At 42.5% G+C, this 19,404-nt stretch overlaps 1 protein-coding gene across 1 annotated transcript in view; it reads right to left on the bottom strand.

Moving 5' to 3' along the window:
- Positions 1 to 16,365, bottom strand: part of VAPB (VAMP associated protein B and C) — a 33,302-nt gene extending 16,937 nt beyond the window's left edge. The window contains exons 1-2 of the mRNA XM_086852986.1: positions 15,861 to 16,365; positions 92 to 244 (exon numbers count right to left, since the gene is read on the bottom strand). Of these exons, the coding sequence (XP_086709112.1) occupies positions 92 to 244; positions 15,861 to 15,918 (211 nt within the window). The 5' untranslated portion in view covers positions 15,919 to 16,365. The remainder of the gene's footprint in view (positions 1 to 91; positions 245 to 15,860) is intronic.
- Between the last annotated feature and the right edge of the window lie 3,039 nt (positions 16,366 to 19,404).

Below are 19,404 nucleotides of genomic sequence, written 5' to 3'. Positions count from 1 at the left end.
CCAAAATACTTAAAGGCTGCAAGGCATTCCAAGAAATAACTGATTATAAGAAGCTATTTTCAACCACCAAAGAACTGCTTGAATGGCTTACCAGAAACATTAATTGATGTTCCTGCATCGATAATTCCACTGTTGGGCCTTACACAGTATCTACGTGGTGCTGTGGTCTTAACTTTGAAGCACACATTTCTGTCCGTGGGGTTGCCGAGCTTCAGGTTTGTAGTGACCACATCTGTGAAAGGACCTGAGGAGGAGAGCAAAAGCAGACTTGAAATCACACAGAAAGCACTTTCCAAGCAAAGGCTAAGCAGGTTCTAAATCTCTGTTCACAAATCTCATAAAGCAATTAGAAGTTCAATTTCCATCTGCAGCACGTACAGATAATCGTGCACGCAAAGCTGAGGCTGCAGCCAGGCCCCAGCCCAAGAGCTCATCATTAACACAAAACAAAAGGGGGAAATCATTCACACATTGTGCCAACACCACAACATGGCATTCAAAGGATGCCAAATTCCCTGCTGTGTCACAGTTGCTCCGTTCTAGTCACTGAAACCCAGGCTAGCAGAGATACCACATATACCCATGTTATAGATAAGTAGTGACTGCAGTACAGTTTGTTAACCAGGCAAGGAATGGGAACCAAGGACTACCACAAATCCATCTGCACATGAAGCTGGACCTCCACAGAACCAGGATTCCACCAGGTATTCAGGAATGCCATAGCATAAACAGCAAGACAAGCATGCAGGGTACATCTCCTTTCACCTACCAATTTTTTTTATTTTTTACAAACTGTTGTGGCAACTAGAAATTATAAACCAGAAAAATAAAGTAGCCTACCTCACCCAGAACAGGAAACAACCATTTGGAAATATGAAAATTTTTAGATACTGAGAGCACTGGCAAAGATTACTGTTTTAGCAAAGCCAAAATCAAACCATTGTCAAGTTCTGCAAAACCAAGTGCAGGCAAATCCACTTCTCTCAGGCTCACTACCTAATTGAAACTCCCAAATCCCTCAGGCAGAAGAAAGGCTGATTTCCTACAAGACACTGATAAATCAGAAAGGCAGCACACAACTACAGTGCTTTACAGATAGTAAAGAAGTAAAATTAAAAGAAATATAACCACACTTTGATCAACTGTCTTCTCCACAGAAGTGATTAATTTGATGCCTGAATAAAATACCTTCATCTGTCCTCAGGAGTAAAAGCAAATTGGTCAAAAAAAGCATCAAACTTTTCCTTGCAGAAATGGCAGCCCTAAAATTGCAAAAGGGTGAATGATGATGATAATAAAAATACTAGCAGGCAGCATTCCACCACCCTCCTCTCACAGCATGGATGCCTTGATGTAATTTAAGTTTGCTTCTTATTCTATGCAAATTTGTCTCCTAAAACAATATTTAATCCAGCCATAACAGTAGTACAGTCCTGCAACTTCTATCCTTGATCCAATTTGTTTAAAGTAATTAGAGGGGGAAAAGCCTCAAAACAATCACACATGTAATAACCCCAACCAGACAACAAGGTAGCACCACTTCTGTCTGCACCCTGAGCAAACCAGCTTTGCTATGCAACATGGGAGCTAAAAAAAATTAAAGAAATAAAAATTTCAGATCCAAATTCACTAGACCTGTACCTGGTGAAACACTGGGATACGAAAGAGAATGAAACACAGCTGTAAAGTTTTCTCTGCGTTCTGCATGTAGAGAGAGACTTTTAGCTAATGGAAAATAACTGGCCAGATGCAGCCACAAGTAGTTAAAGAAGTTAAACAAGCCAAACCCTCAGAAAAATCCATCAAACATTTAGGTGTGTAAGGACAGTAGCAGATCTTAAAAACAGCCCTAACTGGGAGAAATCTAACATTTCAGAAGAAATTACAGGATGCCTATGCAATAAGGATGTGTCTTTACTAAAAAATTACAGCTTGAGCCGTTCCAGCACAGAGGGAGGGTTGGCTGTACAAAGCCCTTCATCTGCAGCTGCATCCACAGTAGTGCTTTACTGGTCTGCATGCTGGGATAGATTTCCTGGGGGAAATGCCATGTTTTTACTTGGCTGATCCATGAATGTGTGCGGGATTTGTGTGCCCCAGCACAGAGCTGCTGTTTGAAATAGTAATACGACAACAATTCTGTGTGGAAAATAATTTCCAAATGGAGTTACTTATTGCTAACATAGATCATACCAAAATATTTGGCAGCAAAACCTTTCAGCAGAAGGAACTCATTTCTTCTTGTCTGCTTGGTGTTTCCTCTTCTGATCTGTCCACTAAACCCTAAACAGTTTCTTTAGCTGCATTTTCCCCAAATTACAGGTTTTACAGCCACCACAACTGTACTAGAAGGTTGACATCTGCTTCCAGCAAACCGGTGTGCAGGCACATTCCTTCTTATGGTGCTGCTGTTCAAAGTCTGCAGCAAAGCAAAACACCACAGACAATTCAGGATTAACATGCCATCAAGGTGTCCTGAAGTGTGTAAAAAAAAATAAACCAGACCACAGGGTATTACTCAGGAGTAACTGAGGCATGGCAGTGAAATATTATCACTTGGCTGGCCTGCCTTTTAGGAGCAAGGCCCATGGACTGCCAGCTTGGGCTGAAATGAAACCTTGTTAGCCTTTTGTTGGATTACTATAGCCAAAGTTACAGATTTTTTGGGGAGGTTGGAGTATGTGGGAGAACTTATCTCAGGATAGACACAAGCTAATTCTGCACTAGAGACACACATTTGCTTTCTAACATCTGGATTTGAGCACTGCAGGTAAAGTTGGTGTGGGTATAAACAGTCACATGAGATGCACATCAACCCTGGAACTTCATTTTCCAATGCAAGGCATTGGGACTTTAGGAATTGTATCACATTCAGTAAGAGAAAACACTCTACGCTTCTTTCTGGTAAATTTGTCCTCATTACAAGAGAATGGACTATTTTATACAAGTTTATGCAATAACTGAACAATGCCTGTACTCCCCCAAGGTGGGCTGAGAGCACAGTTAAGCCAAACTGGTGCATCTGGATGGTCCTCAGGTCGAAGCAACGAGTGAAGACTGACTCTTAAAACCCACAACCCTTACTTAATCACATTATTTTGTTTTGAATGCTTTTTCGATTGCTCATAATATTTCTAGATAAGTGGAACTCATATTAAGGCAGGGTGCTTTCCAAATGACAATTTGCTCTTTAAAATCATCCCAAGTGTTTTTCTCACATGTTTTTTAAAGACCATGAGAAAAATGCCACTGGTGTCATCCCAAGGACAAAGTTATGGGAAACAGGGTCTGTACATGCATCATCTGACATGGGGTTGTCATGGGAGCAAGCTGTCTAGAAGGAAGAATGTAGTAAATTGAATTTGGTGCTGAAAGTCTGAAAATACTCCACAAGGGCTTGGTGACTTTCTCCTGTCAAAATAAAGTCAACTCATGTTAATGCAAAATGGGCATCTAGTGATACACAAAGTAGCAGTATTACTGAAAGGAAACATCACCTCCTATACTCACAAAACAGCAAACAGTAAGTGGTATCTTGGTTTTTCATAGGACTGCTTTCCAGCAGGGTTATTTCTGAACTGTGGCTTTTCACCCACACATCCAACCCTTCACGTTTGAAGATCACAGTGTTATCTCAGAACTTTCCACAGTCCATTTCCTATCCAAACACCAGTGCTGTATCAATCTTTCCTTAGAGAGTCATTCTGCAGCGTATGGCACTGTAATATCCCATACCATTTTAGTAATGATAAAAAAGTCTGGGAATTAGGTCAAAAGAACATGATGTCAACTCTATTTAAATTTTAAATAACTCTCACTGCAATAGAAATTGCCCATAATTGTTTCAGCAAATCCAGGCTGATAACTTTTTGATGAGCACAAGTACTCACTGTGAGTTCCTTGCCACTCACTCCTCAAAGAAATCACGTTACACAGCCACATCATTTGTACTACATCTTAATACAACCATCCTCACCTTAAACAAAATTCTATGATTTGGCATGGCAAATAATCAGTCCTCATGCTGTTTGGCACATGAAGGAATTTAGCATAAGCATAAATTTAGCAGAGGGAAAGCTTTGATGGCACAGGCTTGGGCAGGAACATTCAAACCCAGCAGGGACAGTTCTCTGCAGATCTGTACCTGCAATTATCACTACATCATTATAATTAACTACACACATCAGGTGGGCCACAGGGTTGCTTAATTCCTGCATGAGTCCATCTCACTGCTGAAAGGGGAGGTGCTCTGGCCTCTCATCTCCACCAGCTGCCTGTGCAAATTGCACTGTGTCCCTCTGCATGGGCCAAGAGCAGAGCCAGGGAGCTGCTGGGGCTGGAAATTAATCCACTTACCAGGCAGGGAGAGAGGGAGGGGGCAGTGGGAAGAGAAAAAGGAGAATCAGTTTTCAGCCAGAATGAGCAGCACTCAGACCTGGCATCAGGGAAATTGCATCTTCCTGCACAGCATTCTGCCAATTTAAGGTCTCACAGTTGCAGGTTAAAGCTTGCAAGCACATCTGCAGTCACACTTGTAGTGCTGGCATAGCTGCTGAAAGTAATTTAGGCACATGCATCATTTTTTCTGTACTTAAATATAATGCAAATTCTCATCTGCTAAAAGCTAGGCATCCCTAAAAAATATAGTGAACTTTTCAAAGAAAAGCACTGCAGGAATACTTGATACAACTGGAAACCAACTTGATCCACACAGGTAAGAATTAATTCTTATCAAGTTGCCCATGTCATTCCCAGAGTGTTTTAGATGCACTTTCAGCACCTTCCCCTAAACAACTTTTGCAACTCCAGCTCACTACAGACATGTATCTAGCAGCAAGGTAATTGGAAACAGCCAGAAAGGCAGAGCTCCTCATGAGATAACCTCTCTTGTACTTCCTCTGTGGAAAGCAGTGGAATGCAATAATAGGAAGAGAAGGATGTATTTCACCATGGTTTAATCCCACTGATGTGTCAGATGAAAGTCATTAATCACCCGACACATTAATCAGCCATAGAAAGGTAACTGACGAATATTTAATATGGGAGATGGTGGAAAGCAATAGAGGGGAAACCTAAATTGTTTTGTGACTATTCTTATGAGCCCAAATCCTACATGTGACTGTACATGGAACAGTAATTTATCCATTGACCTACATGCAACAGTAATTTATCCAGTGAAAGAGCCACACTGACTCTGTGAGGGCAAAGGATGGGGGCTGAATGAGATACTCATCCCTTCCCCATCCCACACCCTACACTGGCCCCTCTCCCATGGCATTAAGTGCCTCCCCCCAGCAGTGCCACCCCTCAAACTGGGGATGCCCCTTGCCCTGCTCTAGAGAGAGGTGTCAGCACCAAACAGCCACCATACCCATCTCTCCATCTGATTTGTTCAGCCATTCTACCTGCAACTTCTCTCATCTTCACATCTGAGTGGTTTTTCAGTTTCTTTACTGCCTCTGACAGCACCAAGTGATTTCATTTTATTTCCACAGGCTCTGCCATTTTATTTTTGTGGATGTCTATCAGCATTAGAAAGACAGCAAAATAAAACCAGTACTGATGTGCAAGAGGGCTGAGTAACAGGTAAGAACTTGACTTACTGCACGTTTCTTTTAAAGTCATATATAAAGTTGATGACCTTTGAAGATAAACACTAAAATGAAAAGAGCTGAAATGTCAAGCAAGACATCTTGAGCTATCAGCCAGGTGTCTGAGAATCAAGAACACCCAAGATCCAATCAAACTCTCCCACCACCTTACTTCTCTTTAGACAAATCACTTAAGGGCTTGATCTTCTGCTATTAAGAGCCTTAAGAGTTGACAGCAACTCCAAAACAGAAGCAGGTTTGGACTCTTACAGTTTCCCTCTCTGTCAACTAAGGAGAATACTTACCTAATTACATAGAATCTTGTGAAGATTAGTGTTTTAAAAAGTACCGTGTGCCAAGGTTTAATCATCATCATCATCATCTGGCTCTGGAGACTTTCATAATTAAGTGAGCATCCGCAACTTTTGAAATCAAAGAAGTAAAAAAACCAGAAAACAAGAAGAGCCTGTGTTGCATAAATATCTGATTTCACAAGTAACTCACTGAGAGAACCCAAAACCCCGAAATTTGGTAATTATTTTTAAGAAAAATCCTTGTGTAAACCACATGCCAACCTTTTGACCTCAGCTCAGATTTTAAAAGGAATTAGCTACAAACCTCTAGCCCCATAGAATCAGTATCTTTACTCCCAGCTCTCGCCTCCTCACCCAAAAAAACCCTTGAAGCAAAGTGACAGGAGGGGAGTGGTCCCTTCCACTTCTGCTGTGTCAAACAGTGGATGCCTGGATGAAAAGATACTACAAAAATACAAGAAACATCCACATCACTCCCTATGCAATAGCTGATGCAGTGGAACAATTTTTTTAAAGAAGTATACAATCAATAAAGTGACCTGAGAGAAAAGAAAAAAAAATAAAAAAGAAGCTGCAGAAACCAAACAAAATTACATGATCCAGATGCCAAAGGTGGAGCAAGGTTGGAAGGTTGGCAGCAAGTTATTCCATTTAGATGGATTAATCAGTGTCCTTCCCTGGCCTATTCTAGCATAAACTATTTTCCTCAGAGCATGCCTCATGCTTAATTGGGAAAAAAGCCCAAACCCCAAACAAATATGAGACTGAAGACTATTTTCAGGGTATCTGTTAGTATGCAATTTTTGTCACCTTTTATCCCCCAGAGGATCATTAACAGTCTGACTTCACAGTTGTAAGAACTGAGAGGCCACACATACGCTTGCCAAGAGAAATAGAAGAATATGTCCTTCATATAATTTTGGTACCAGTGTCATTTGTTTTTTCCCAAATGATCTCTTCAGAGTATTTTTACACCCAAACATTACCTACACCAGACTTCAGCAACAAAATCACACAACATGAAATATTTTCTGTGCATCATAAAGTTAAACCAGATTTCTGCACACACTTGCATGAAGGAGAGACTGAGAGCAGCCTTGGTGAGCTTTCAGAGGTGTATCTCTGTTTCAGCTGTGCTTTCAGAGCCTTTCAGAACTGAGTGCCAAACAGATTGTATTACTTTACTCATTCTGCACACAAATATCACATGAACCAACTCCGTCCAGGTATGAAAACAGCTCAGGAAACAGTGGGACAGCAGCTGCATCTCTTTCAATAACCATGATGTAGCCAGATCCACTTAGAGTAAGATAACTCCTTTTTGTACACAGCCTGGAGCTCCATCCACAGGGTGTGGAAAGGACATAAACAAAGCTCAGGCTCCCAGGAGAAGTGGGAATGCAGCAACAGAGCAATGAATCCTTGATGTGCAAACCTCCCCAACAAAAACACCGCTAAAGACTGAAGTCAATGTAAAATGTTTCCCTGAAAAAAACATCCTGATTTTAATCACCAATCCAAGCTACACTTTTTCTTCTAAAGTGATTTTTTCCTGGTCTAATTTCATCACTAATCTCCATTTCAAATGCACATTAAAATGTTAGGGAAGGAGCAACTTAACTACTCTAATTTTACGCTCACACATACTCCTCAAATAGAGAAATTTGATGCACAACTTAAATAGCAAATGAGCAAATATTTTAAGTGCAAAACTGTGCATAAGTCGAAAATATCAGAAGAAACAAATACATTTAGATATTCTGGGGATGCACAAAGAATAGCTGCTTTTCTAATATGTTTTTAAAAAAAAACAAACCTAAGCCTAAACATAAAATAGGCAGTGGGATACTATTTATGGCTACAAATAAGGAAGGAATCCTGAGTTTAGCAAGATATATTTCAGGGAAGCCACTTGAAAACCAGCCTATTAACTGTACTTTCAGGACCAAAGGGGTAAAAAAAACCCAAAACAAAATCAGAAATTTAGCCAGCAGCAGCAAGAAAACTTAATCAGAAAAAAAAATAAAAATCTGACAGTATATATGTGTTGCACAGAAAAAAGAAACAAATGTCAAGTCGTGTTCTTCAAGCCTAAACTTCTGTCTTTTCCAACCTAAACAATTCCATGATTCTGTGATCATCTGCATCACTGTAAGACATTACTAAGCACAGTGTAAAACCAGCAATACAAAAACTAAGGGAAAAAAACTGTTACTGCCCTTAGATCTTCAGAGAAAGGCCAATAGAAGAGGAATCACAATCCAGAGGAAATGCAAATGTTTTGAGAAAACACAAAATACATTGTTAATTCGTAACAAGAATATATAACATCACAAGAAGCAGTAATTGAAAATATCAACTGACAACAAACATGATACTGCACAAGGGAGAGGGTGAACTGCTGGGAGAAACATCAGAAGCACCAGCAAGGATAACTGGTGTGCTGAAAAAAGTAGCAGTCTTGGGAAGAACAAGAAAGTGCAATTTTTTTCTTAAAAGAATTACATAGTCATTTGACATGCCTTCTACAAGCACAACTAATTTGTCTTTTAAATTGCTTGCAAAAACATAAGATTTGGCTCCATAGTGATCCCCACACCTACATGATTTTATAATCTGCATCCTAAATAACTGGATCACCAGGCAAACCTCCCCCTTCTCTATTTTTCCACCCCTCGTGGAAACCAACCAAGAAAACAGGATTAAATTTAGAATGATAAAATCTTTAATCCATGCACCATGGTATGAGGGACTTCGCTTACAGCTCAGAGAACTAGACACTAAAGTAGTTTAGTAAAGAGATTATTTTCATAAAGTATTTATAATAACGTGGGGTAAGTACTGCAGGCAGCAGCAGTACCCAATCTGTACAAATGTGTTTGAGGCCAGGAGAATTACAGTTGAATTGAGCAATTTTCAGAACAGCTCTAACAGAGAAAGAACAGACTCGGCCCTCAGTCTGAGCTGTGCTGCTGATGTGAACACACAATCACCTCCACCCTGCCCTGAATTGAGCAGGGCACTGGTGATTTGCTTTGCATACATTTCCAGTGACAGCAAGACTGTGACAGCTGTTCCAGACCCATGGCACAAATCCCTCTTTACAAAAGGTTGCCTAGCAGGCCAAATTTTAAACTCAACAACATCCCAAACATCTCAGAAAATATCTTATATGGCTCTACAGACATCTTGGTCTACAAAGCACTGAAAGGGTTTATATATTGAAAAATACTGGGTCAAATGCCAGAGGAAGAGACTTAGCATGAATCTAACCCCTAGCCTGGACAAACTGGTAGTTAAATATTCATATATGTATGTAAAATAAGCTTCCTTTCTGCCTCTGGTTATCACACAGAAAGACAAAGGCCCCTCAGTGTTGTGGTAGGAAATGTCACACCAGTGCCAGCCCCTCATCCAGAGGGGAGAGGGCTCTAACTCAGGAAGGGTTCCTGACCTAATCAGTGAGGATTTACTTGTAGAATAAAACCCAACGAAACAACAATTGCAATAGCAAGATGATAATGTTAAAGATCACGTTTCTTACAAATACAAAGATGAAATTTAAGTCTGAAACAACAGCTGTCACCACAAACAGAACTGTTGCAAACACCATCAATAAGGCTTTCAAAGCCAGGCAGCCACACTGACAGGGAAAGTAAAGAGGCTGTTATTGTACCAACTATGAAATGCATTCAGTAGTTATTAGCTGTTCCCAGCAGGCAGCAAACATAAGACCAATATGGTAACAAGATAGTAGAAAATGAGTGTGACTGCAAGATGTGGGCAGAATTAGCAAGGGTCATTTGATTCCTGCACTGCCTCAGCTGGGCAGAAAGCTGTGCTCAGAGGCACTCAGAAACAAGACAAACCCTCCCTCGCCCAGTTTCCTACAAAAATTGCATTATAAGATATGTAGAAGTTGCTCATTTGATCCAAAACTCATTTGATGCAATCAATACCTTCCAGAGCTGGCTGCATAGAACAAATCAAGCTGCTTTTAAAACTGGGTATTTGTTCATAGATGTAAGCTGACCTGAGCTCATGAAGTTGGATCATTTGCTATGGTGATGATGCCTTTTTTCCAGTTGAGTTTCAAAACAGATCTGACAATCTATTTAAAGGTTTGTACTTGAATTTTTACAATCCTAATTCTGAATTAGAGAGCAATTAAACAGAATTCACTCTTGTATTTAACAGCAGCTAACCTACTTTAAAAGAAATAAACCATTACACGATTACTGGTAAGTTTTTAATTTATAAAACTTGTGCAGTGAGGAAAAATAGGTAATAATTAAATTTCCACTGAGAAGGCACTATCAGGAGCTGCTGTATAAATTTCTACTCCATATTCCTTTTACGGGTGACAGGACACTGCACATGGCATGCAGGGCAGCAGCTGGTAAATACAATTTACTGCTAAGCACCAGTGTGAACCTGCATCCACTCTGACACATTAACTGTGTCTTCATTTTGCCATGATAGCCATGCTCCCAGGACTTGAGAGAGCCACCCCTTCCATCTGTATTTTCAATATAATCTGTTATCAGATTTATCTTCTAAAGTGATGAATAGAGGTCACATCGCAGAAACCAAATCAGACTGGCAGGGTGCCATCCTGATGAGCTTTAAATAACAAATTTGAAAAACTTTTTCACGTATCATTGCAATAGCTCCATAGCTCAAAGTGAGCTGAAAATCTGTGGACAAACATGGGATTCCCAAGGAACAGGAAGCTGTGAATGTATATGGCCTGTTCTGTACAGTAAAGGCAAGGAGTTGATAACATTTAAAACACAAAATCTCACAAAACTAGGAGAAGCAATGGCCAAGAAACAAGCTTTATCACTGCTTTAGGTCTTTCCCTGAAATAGTAATACTTTGATCCTATTAATGCTCATAACTTCAACTGGAATTCTTAAAATCTGTGCAGTCCAAAATTATTCAAAAGTCCTTAACCCATAAATCACATTGACCAAAGCCTTCAAGAAGATTGTGGTATTTTTGGAAATAGTCTTGGGAGACCTAAATACATTAATTAAATTTAACAGAAGATGCAGTTAAACCTCCTTGACTGCTTCACACATCTCAATTGTTCTTTGGTGCTCCAACCATCCTATCCAGAGTTTCAAATTTCTGTTAGTCCCACATGTTCAATTCCTCCCTCCTTTCCCAGTGAAGCTGTGAGTGTTGTGTCTCTAGTGTACTTGCCATCAGCAGATTAAGGAAGCTCAAGAGAAGCAGAGTCTTCAACTAATTCCACCTTTCAAAAAGGAGAAATGTTGTAAGAAATTCACAATGCATCACTACCCTCTCTTACCTCCAGTTTTTTCCCTCCTAACACCTCTCTTTTAAAGTGAAGAGACTATGCAAAGTGATGAATTAATTGTAAAACCAATGGAACACATGAAATCAGAATAATTCAGTGAGATGCAGCAGGTCTGTACAACTAAACAAACATTTAATAGAGTAAGTTATTGATGTTAGCTAAGATGCAAGCAAAGTGAGTGTAACATGAACTGCACCAGAAAAAGACTGATTTTGTTTGATAATTGGGATATATTTTAGGATAAATTTCTGTAGATTTAGGAAGCCTTCCTGTTATTTAAATACTATGTCCCCTTTTAAAACTATAATTTTATAATTAAATTCAAGTACGTGGAGAGATGTAAAGGTTTTCTCCTATTTAATGCGGTAACAATGACTTGACTTGGAATCAGGCCAGACAAAGGGAAGCAAGGGCTGATACATTTTTCAGCAGGAAAGTAGACAGCCATTGGCACAGCAGCCTTCAAAGAGTAAAGAAATCCTAGTACTGGCTGCCATTCTGCTGTGAATACCAGGAGGGCTCTAGGAAAAGAGCATATAAACGTTCAGCTTAAAAGATGTGTATTAATTATCCTAAACAGGCAACTCCTCACAATACTGTCACTATTTTACATTCTTAAAAATGGCCTGTGACTAGAAATTCCTACTTATCCAATACAGAAGAGAATGGGTACAAAGTCAAATTCCTCCTAATACCTTCAGTGCAGGAGTGATTCAACCATTCCTGTGGATCAGGACAGGGAGAGAGATGTAAGTGAACAGTCCACATGCTCTTAACCTCTCTTCTGAGATCTGCCAGCAGCAGCTTCTGCAAAGACTAATCTCAAACTCCAAATGTTACTGGCCTGTTGGACTGAAGAGCCTTAGCCTGGTATCTGGTAGGAACGGGATATTCCTGTCAGACACAGGAGGCTTTGCACACCTCCACGGCAATGAGCAGATCTGGCTGGAGTTTATTCAGGCTGACCTAGAGGAGCTCAAAGTGTCTGGAGCAGCAGCCACCCAGCCACGGAAACACAGGTCACACAGACTGCACAGGACTGGGGCTAAACACTGAATATTTCAATGTTGCAGATGCAGTGTTGGACTTAGTACATCAATATAGGCCGAGGCCACACCTTTGGGCTGGAGCTCTGAGGTACCAAGGGCTTGCACCTGAGCCAGTGACAGTTGACAGCCCCATGTCAGGGATGAATCCATTCTGTTAGCAATGGAGAAGATTGTTTTTTCTGGTTCATTGCCGTGCCCCTAGCAGAAAGCAAAGCTACACAGTGACATATTGCATAGGTACAGAGTCACATACTGGGGACAGGAACCTGCATTTCCAACTGGCAGGACTTAGAGAGTTTAGCAAGGCACTAATCCCTGCTTGGCAGTACTGCCGGGAGCCACTTGGGGAGCACGGACAGAGTGCTGAGTCATAAGTCCAGCCTAACCTGGAGCAAACCTCCAGAAACGCTCCCAAAATGTCCCTCGGCCTCCGCCACCTCCCATCTGTGCCATCCCTCTTGAGCAACACTGCCCCAGCACCCTATGTCTGCAAATATGCAGCAGCATCTCAAATACTACAAACACAGGGGAGCTCTAAAACATGCTATATTTTAACAAATTTTTACTTGCTGACAATAAACAGCTGATCTCTACTCTTGGTGGGTACATATGGTGAAAAGAGAGATCAGCCTTGGTGGGCAGTGATCCTGTGAGGTGCAGGAGGCATCCTGCAGCACAATTCCACATCCTTGTTCAGGTTTAAATCTAGCAATTCTTAAAGTCAGAGCCTTGAATGTTGTAATAAATTCTTGGCAGACTGATGTAATCCCTTAGATTGCAAAAAAGAAGAAAAGGAAACATAAATGTAAATGTCACGTATACCAACAACAACATTTTTTTCACCATTTGTTACCAGTAAACGCTGAGCTGTAAACCTTTAGCTGGATAATTTTTTTTGCAAGCCTACAATGACCCAGAAGTGGAGGAAGTCACTGGCAAGACAGTGAAGCTCCTATTTCACATGGCATCAAAGACCAGGGGAAGGAAATGGGCACCTTCAGCCACCTAATGGTGTCCAGCCTCCCACGACTCACAGCTGCATTTCAGCACAGCACACGCTGATGCTATTTTGGAGCCTGTGTGCTCTGCTGTAGGAGATGCGAGGCGGGAGGAAAGACAACCCCTGCTCATGTTCACATGCTGTGAAAAAAAATTCCAGCATGAAAAACTCCTTTGATATTTTTTTCAAACGAGACACAAGCACAGTATTTTGAAACAGAGCACCAAATGAATTTATGAGACTCACTGCAAAACCAATGGGCTACAAAAGCTTCTTTAAAATGGTCTTTAACCCTTAAGAAGTGGAAGTGCAGGCCACAGTTACAAACCCAAAGTGACTGGGACACATAATAGAAGACATCTTCATTCACTGTATTATTCCCAACATCCTACCTGCTTCTAAATTTTGTATTGAAGAGCTACACAGAGCCTTTCAACGGAATCAGAGCGAACAATTTTATGCTTTTTCTACCTGCGTTTGGATCAAGCCCTTCACCACTTCTAGTGTTTGGTTTACAGTCCAATCTCAGTTACCTACATTGAGCACCATGTCTTTCAGCACCCACCATGAGGATGCCTGTACCAGTCAAGCAGCTCCATGACCTCTGTCAGCCTGGATCTACTTGTATGGGGCCAAGGAATGCTCTGGAAATAAATGTAACTATTTACAAGGTGACAATATCATTTCAGCCCTATCACCAGGCAGTATGTCTTCACAAGATCAGCAGGGCAAGAAATGCTTACAGCAGAATTTACTTCATGAATACTTCAACCTGGTGTATCCTGAATGAAGGACATTGGTCAGCACTGCTTGCTAGAAGGGACTGTAAGACCGAGGTATTGCCAGAGCATATGAATGCTGCCTGCAGCATTAAGTCTGTTTGAACATTAATATTTAAGAGTACTTTGAAACTAAGCCATTTAATAGCTGCAGTTAGTCAAGCAGCATTTTATGTTATAAAGAATATGTGTTGTAGGCTGAAGATCTGGCAACTAAAAGTGCTATGGTTAGTTGATTTAACTTCAATGGCTACTGGCTATTTAGCCCAGAACCTCATCTGAAAGAAAGACAGTCTGGTAAATTATCATTGAAAAAAACAGTCTGGCAAGGTTTATATCTACCTGTGATGAAGAAAAGGAAAAAAAAAACAAACCCTGGACAACAATTAAATCTCATTAGCAAGTCAGCGCCAATTAAGGCCGCACTTTTTGCCCACCTGAGCTTGGATTTGCTTGTTTGCTGAAAGCAATTTTATCCAGAACAAGAGGTGATTTTCATCTAATCATACTTAACACAAAGAACCTGAGAACAATAGTTTCCTTCTTAAGCATGTTTGATACTGCTGCCATAACAACTTCAGCTTACAACAAAGATTATGCATTCCCCCCCAGTGTTTATTAACAGGCTGTTTGATAAAACCCACTTAATATTATTAGTTCAAATATATTTACTAATAAAAACTGGTAAAGACCTCCTATATATTTAAAAATGTACATGAAAGCTTTTTTTAAAGGAGTACTATTTTTGCTAGAGGCCAATAAATGAATCCCTATTTTTTTTTTAAGAACAGCTTATTTGCCAGATTATCAAGCAAAGCTATAAAACACTTCTGACTCTGGTCGCATAAATAAACTTGCTGATTGCTTATTTGTAATCCCAGAATATTGTATTACAGCTGTGCTGTCAGGCTACAAGACAGGAATTTCAGTGCCAGTGGAAGCCCAAATCCATTCAAGACTTTTATTTAAAGGATGGATTTTTGCACGGGCAGACTATTCGTGGCTTATTTAGCCAAAAGGCTTGCAAAATTACAGTAATAATAAATAAGCAGGAAAAGCCAGGAAGTGCTGCTCAGCACCTGGCCAGAGGCCTCTTGTTTTTGGCCAGAGACACAATTGCAACCCCACAGTGCCTGGGACACGTTACAGAAGAAACCCTTATTCGTTATCTTATTCCCAACATCCTTCCTCCGTTTAGATTTTATACCGAAGAGCCACGCAGAGCACTTAAACAGCTCCATAGCTAGCAATTTCCTGATTTTGTCTTTTGATTAAACCCTTTGCCCGTTCCTAGGGTTTGTGACACCTGGCTTCCCAGTCCCACCACACGGACATCGCTGTCCTACATTACAGCACCAGATCTTTCGGCCGGGGCCGCGCACACACCCCCGGCGGGGCCTGGGGAACGCACCCCTGCTCCCGCCGCTTCCCCGCGGGGTCCCCCCTGTCCCCGGCCGCCGCCCCCGGGAAGGTCAGCCGGGCACAGCCCGGTGTTCCCGCTGCCGGCCGGGGAAGGCGGCGGCCGGGACCCCCCCGCGCCGTCCCCGCGGGCCGCCCCCACCCGCGCCGCGGCTGCGGCAGCGCTGAGGGCGGCCCGGGAGGACCCCCGCGGGCTGGGGGCGGCTCCGCGGCGGGCAGGGGGGGCCCGGCGGGGCGGCGGGCGCGGCGCTGAAGGACATTTTATCCGCCGGCGGTGCCCGGCCCCCGGAAAATGGCTGCCGGGGAGCGGGGCCCGAGCGCGGCCGCGCCACCCGCCCGGCGCGGGGAGCGGCGGCGAAGGATGGCGGAGGCCGCTTCGTACCTTTGAATTTGAGCTCGTGCTGCGGTTCGAGGCTGAGGACCTGCTCCGCTTTCGCCATGTTCCTCCTCCTCGGCGGTGGCGGCACCAGGCGGAGAGAGGAAGGGACGGGGAGGGAGGGGAAGGAAGAGGGGAGGGAGGGAGGAAGGGAGGGAGGAGGGAAGGCGGGCGGGGGACGCGCCCGGTAGCGGGTTCACCCCTCTGCCGGCTGCTCGTTCGCTCGCCGCTCGGGTGCTGTTTCACCCTCGCCCGGCTGGTTGTTCACACTGTCCCGGCGGCCCCGGAGCGGGGACAGGCGCGGGCGGCGGTCGGGCGGCGGCTGGCGGCGCACACGCTGCCGGGCAGGGCGGGCGGGAGGCGGGATGATGCAGCACGGAGGGGCCCGCGGAGAGGCTGCGGCGGCGGCTGACGTGAGCCCGGCCCCGCCGTCAGGGGCCGCGGGGGGGAGGCCCCGCGCCGCCGCTCCTCGGGCGCTCCTGTGGCCGGAGGTGCCTCCCCGGAGCATTACGGCAAGAAAGAGGGCTAATAAATAACGTTTAATCGGCACCGGAAAGCGTGATTTGTAATAAACGCCTTGTTATCCAGAAGCAGCGTGTTATTTTAGGCCTCTGCTCCGTGTGGCCTCAGGGCTGCAGGGGAAGCCCTCGGGCCCCGGCTCCCAGCACCGCCGGGATCTCTGGCCAGGCTCGGGGAAGGGCAGGGAAGCGCTCCTGGGAAAAGGAGGAGCTCCCGGGGCTGCAGGGCTGGGGCGCAGAGTTACAGCGCCAGGGCAGCTCTGGGAACCGGCATCGAGCTGCGGGAAATCGCTTTTTAATGCATAAAACCAGAACTTCAGGTCACCTCAAATTTTAAGCCATCCACTCTCCCCTTTCCTAACAGTAAACAAAGTTTTGGGTTGCTTGTTGCGGTTTTTGTGTTTGTTTTGGGGTGGTTTGTGGTGGTTGTGTTTTGGGGATTTTTTTTGTTTGTGTTGATGTTTTGTTGGTTGGTTTTTACTCCAATGGTTTAAAACTTTTTTTTTTTTTTTTTTAAATTTACAGCATGGTTTAATATAAAGTGCTGTTTTATTGATAGCCCTAGGCCAGTGTAATTACAGCAACGCTACACTTCTTGCTCCCCTCTGTCCTCAGGTTGTTTTAAACATTTGAAAAGTTCATAAGAATTTATAAAGCATTGCTGTAATCTGTCAGAGGCAGGTGTTTAGGATGCCCCTGTTACCAGCAGAAACATGCTGGTCTTAAAAACTGGTAATTTATGTACACAAAAAAAAGTATTCATTGGACTTCATACATGACTTCAGGAGGAGATGCCATTTGCAGAAATAAAAAGCTTCCAAAGAACATCAACTCAAAGCACATGGCTGTGTTTGGTTCTAGGCAGGGCTGATGAACAAAGAGGTGAGAAGTGAATTAAAAGGTTAAAATGTTGTGAAAATCTGTTTTCTCTCATGGAGTATAACCCACATGATGCACCTTCCCCTCACTCAAATTCTTAGTATCATGTTATTTGACTTAATAAATGCCAAAAATGCAGAAGGTAGTTAAAAAGATCTAGAATTACAGGAGTGTTCTCCTTTCTGTCACTAAGAGCAATATCAAATGAGTGATCTATATGTTAAAATTAGCACCCTAAGCAGGACAGTGGCATTCACTGCCCTGAGCACATCTGCAGTGTTTATACCACACCTTCAGCTGCTCCTGTCCGCCACAATCTGTTTTTCTGCTCATGTGCTTTACCACCTCCCATCCTATTTCATCCTTTTTGTTCTCAGTCGTCTTTCATTCCCTGCCAAAACAAACCAAACCCATTCTTGTATTTAGTAGAGAACTTAGTTTTGCATGATACAAGGGAAATGCCAACTCCTTCCAGCCAGGACAGCAGGACTGATTTTTTAAAACTTTATTACTGCAGGGCAATACACTCAAATACTGCTCCTGTTCTTAAATTCCTTCTCTTTTGGAGAAAGAATGGTCACCTATCATAAAAGGATGCATTTTCTTTTTCCAGGAAATTAGATTTGGATGATCTTATTATTTTTGCTCCTTGAGGGGGGGTGTGGGGGGGAAATTTTTAGTCTAAACTACAGGTTATGTCATAACATTTCAGATCTCAAGTCAGGAGAGAATAGAGCTCACTCGTATTTTGCAGCTTTTGTGGCTGGTGCTGTGGGAAGGTTCCCTTTTTTTACCTAATCTCTTAAATTTTATTTATGAACAGATTCTCTCTGTAAGCCAGGCATTCTTGGACCACTAATTAGTAGAAAACACAAGCTTTATACATATTGGTAAGTTAATTGCAAACTAACTGGAGGAGTAAGAGAGAAAGCTTTACACAGCATAGTCATGCATAATAAAAACCCTAATGTAAACAACTATTAAGTGTTGCCGCCCAGACCTTTCCAAGTTCTACTTTTCCTGCAAGAAGTACAAAGAACCCCCTGAAGCATTTGATGATCCACCTCTCAATGGATTTGCCAAGATGGATCACCTTGCCCTAATTGGCAGCTCTGAACTTGCCTGTTTGTATTTGAAGGACTCGCCCACGTTTTCATCCAGGCTGAAGGTTTTATAAAGCACAGCATTGTTTAAGTTGAAAGTTTATGAAGTCTAATGAATGTAGGTTTGAATGTAGGTTGTCAGGTTTTTGTAGCGTGTAAATAATGTGTGTACATTTACTGTTGTGCAGGTCAAACTCACTGCAATGGGTGTGCATGGAGGCCACCTGCAATACCCCGTCCCTGTTCCACAGACAGCCCTCACTGGGAACAATTCAGCCACAAAACTAAAAGGCAACTTGTTGCCCACGTGGGTTTTTGATTAACAGGAGAAAATTGGGATGAACACTACAGGGAAATGCTGGACAGCACCTGAAAGCTTTGTACTGAAACAATTTTAAAGAACAAGCTCATCAGTTGCAAAGCTGCTCCTTTAGAAGCTATGAAAAACTTGATCCAAGTGAATCATTCTCATTGTGTGTGTGCAAACCAGGTAGTTTGCATTTAGTTCTCAGATTCCCTATGCAAACGTCTTTTTCTCTCTATTCCAGCATATTCCTTGCATCTACCCTTCTTATACTCTGATGCACCTTCATGCCTTCTTAGACAAACCCATCTGTCACTATTTAAAAGCAGTTTGCTCTCATCTAAGACCATAACTTCTAAATTGCAGGTAACAAGAAATTTAAATTATTCCAGGTCTGTTACACAGAAGATGACACAGTATGGGTTTCCTGCATAGGAGCTGCAGCCACTTACTTAATAAAATCTGGTATCCAACCTTTTCATGTGAAACAGCAGTTCAGAAACAGGATGTTATTGTTTATTTAGCTTTTGAAGGCTGCTATTGACTCAAGGTGTTAGATGTGCATCCCAGATTGAAGCAAGCAAACCACATCTTTCAAGCATCATGTAAGACACACAAGTTAACTACAGCCAAATCCATATTTTTGGGGACTACATAAGCAACAGAGCAGTGGTTTAAAAAAAGCAAGCTACCAACCAGCTGGCTGTATTAACAAGCAAGAGGAGATCCCTTCCCAGCACAACAGG

Source organism: Cyanistes caeruleus, chromosome 16, assembly GCF_971803275.1.
Source record: "Cyanistes caeruleus chromosome 16, bCyaCae1.hap1.1, whole genome shotgun sequence".
Lineage (NCBI taxonomy): Eukaryota > Metazoa > Chordata > Aves > Passeriformes > Paridae > Cyanistes > Cyanistes caeruleus.
The sequence above is the reverse complement of the archived record's forward strand: the minus strand, read 5'-3'. Positions and strand labels throughout refer to the sequence as shown.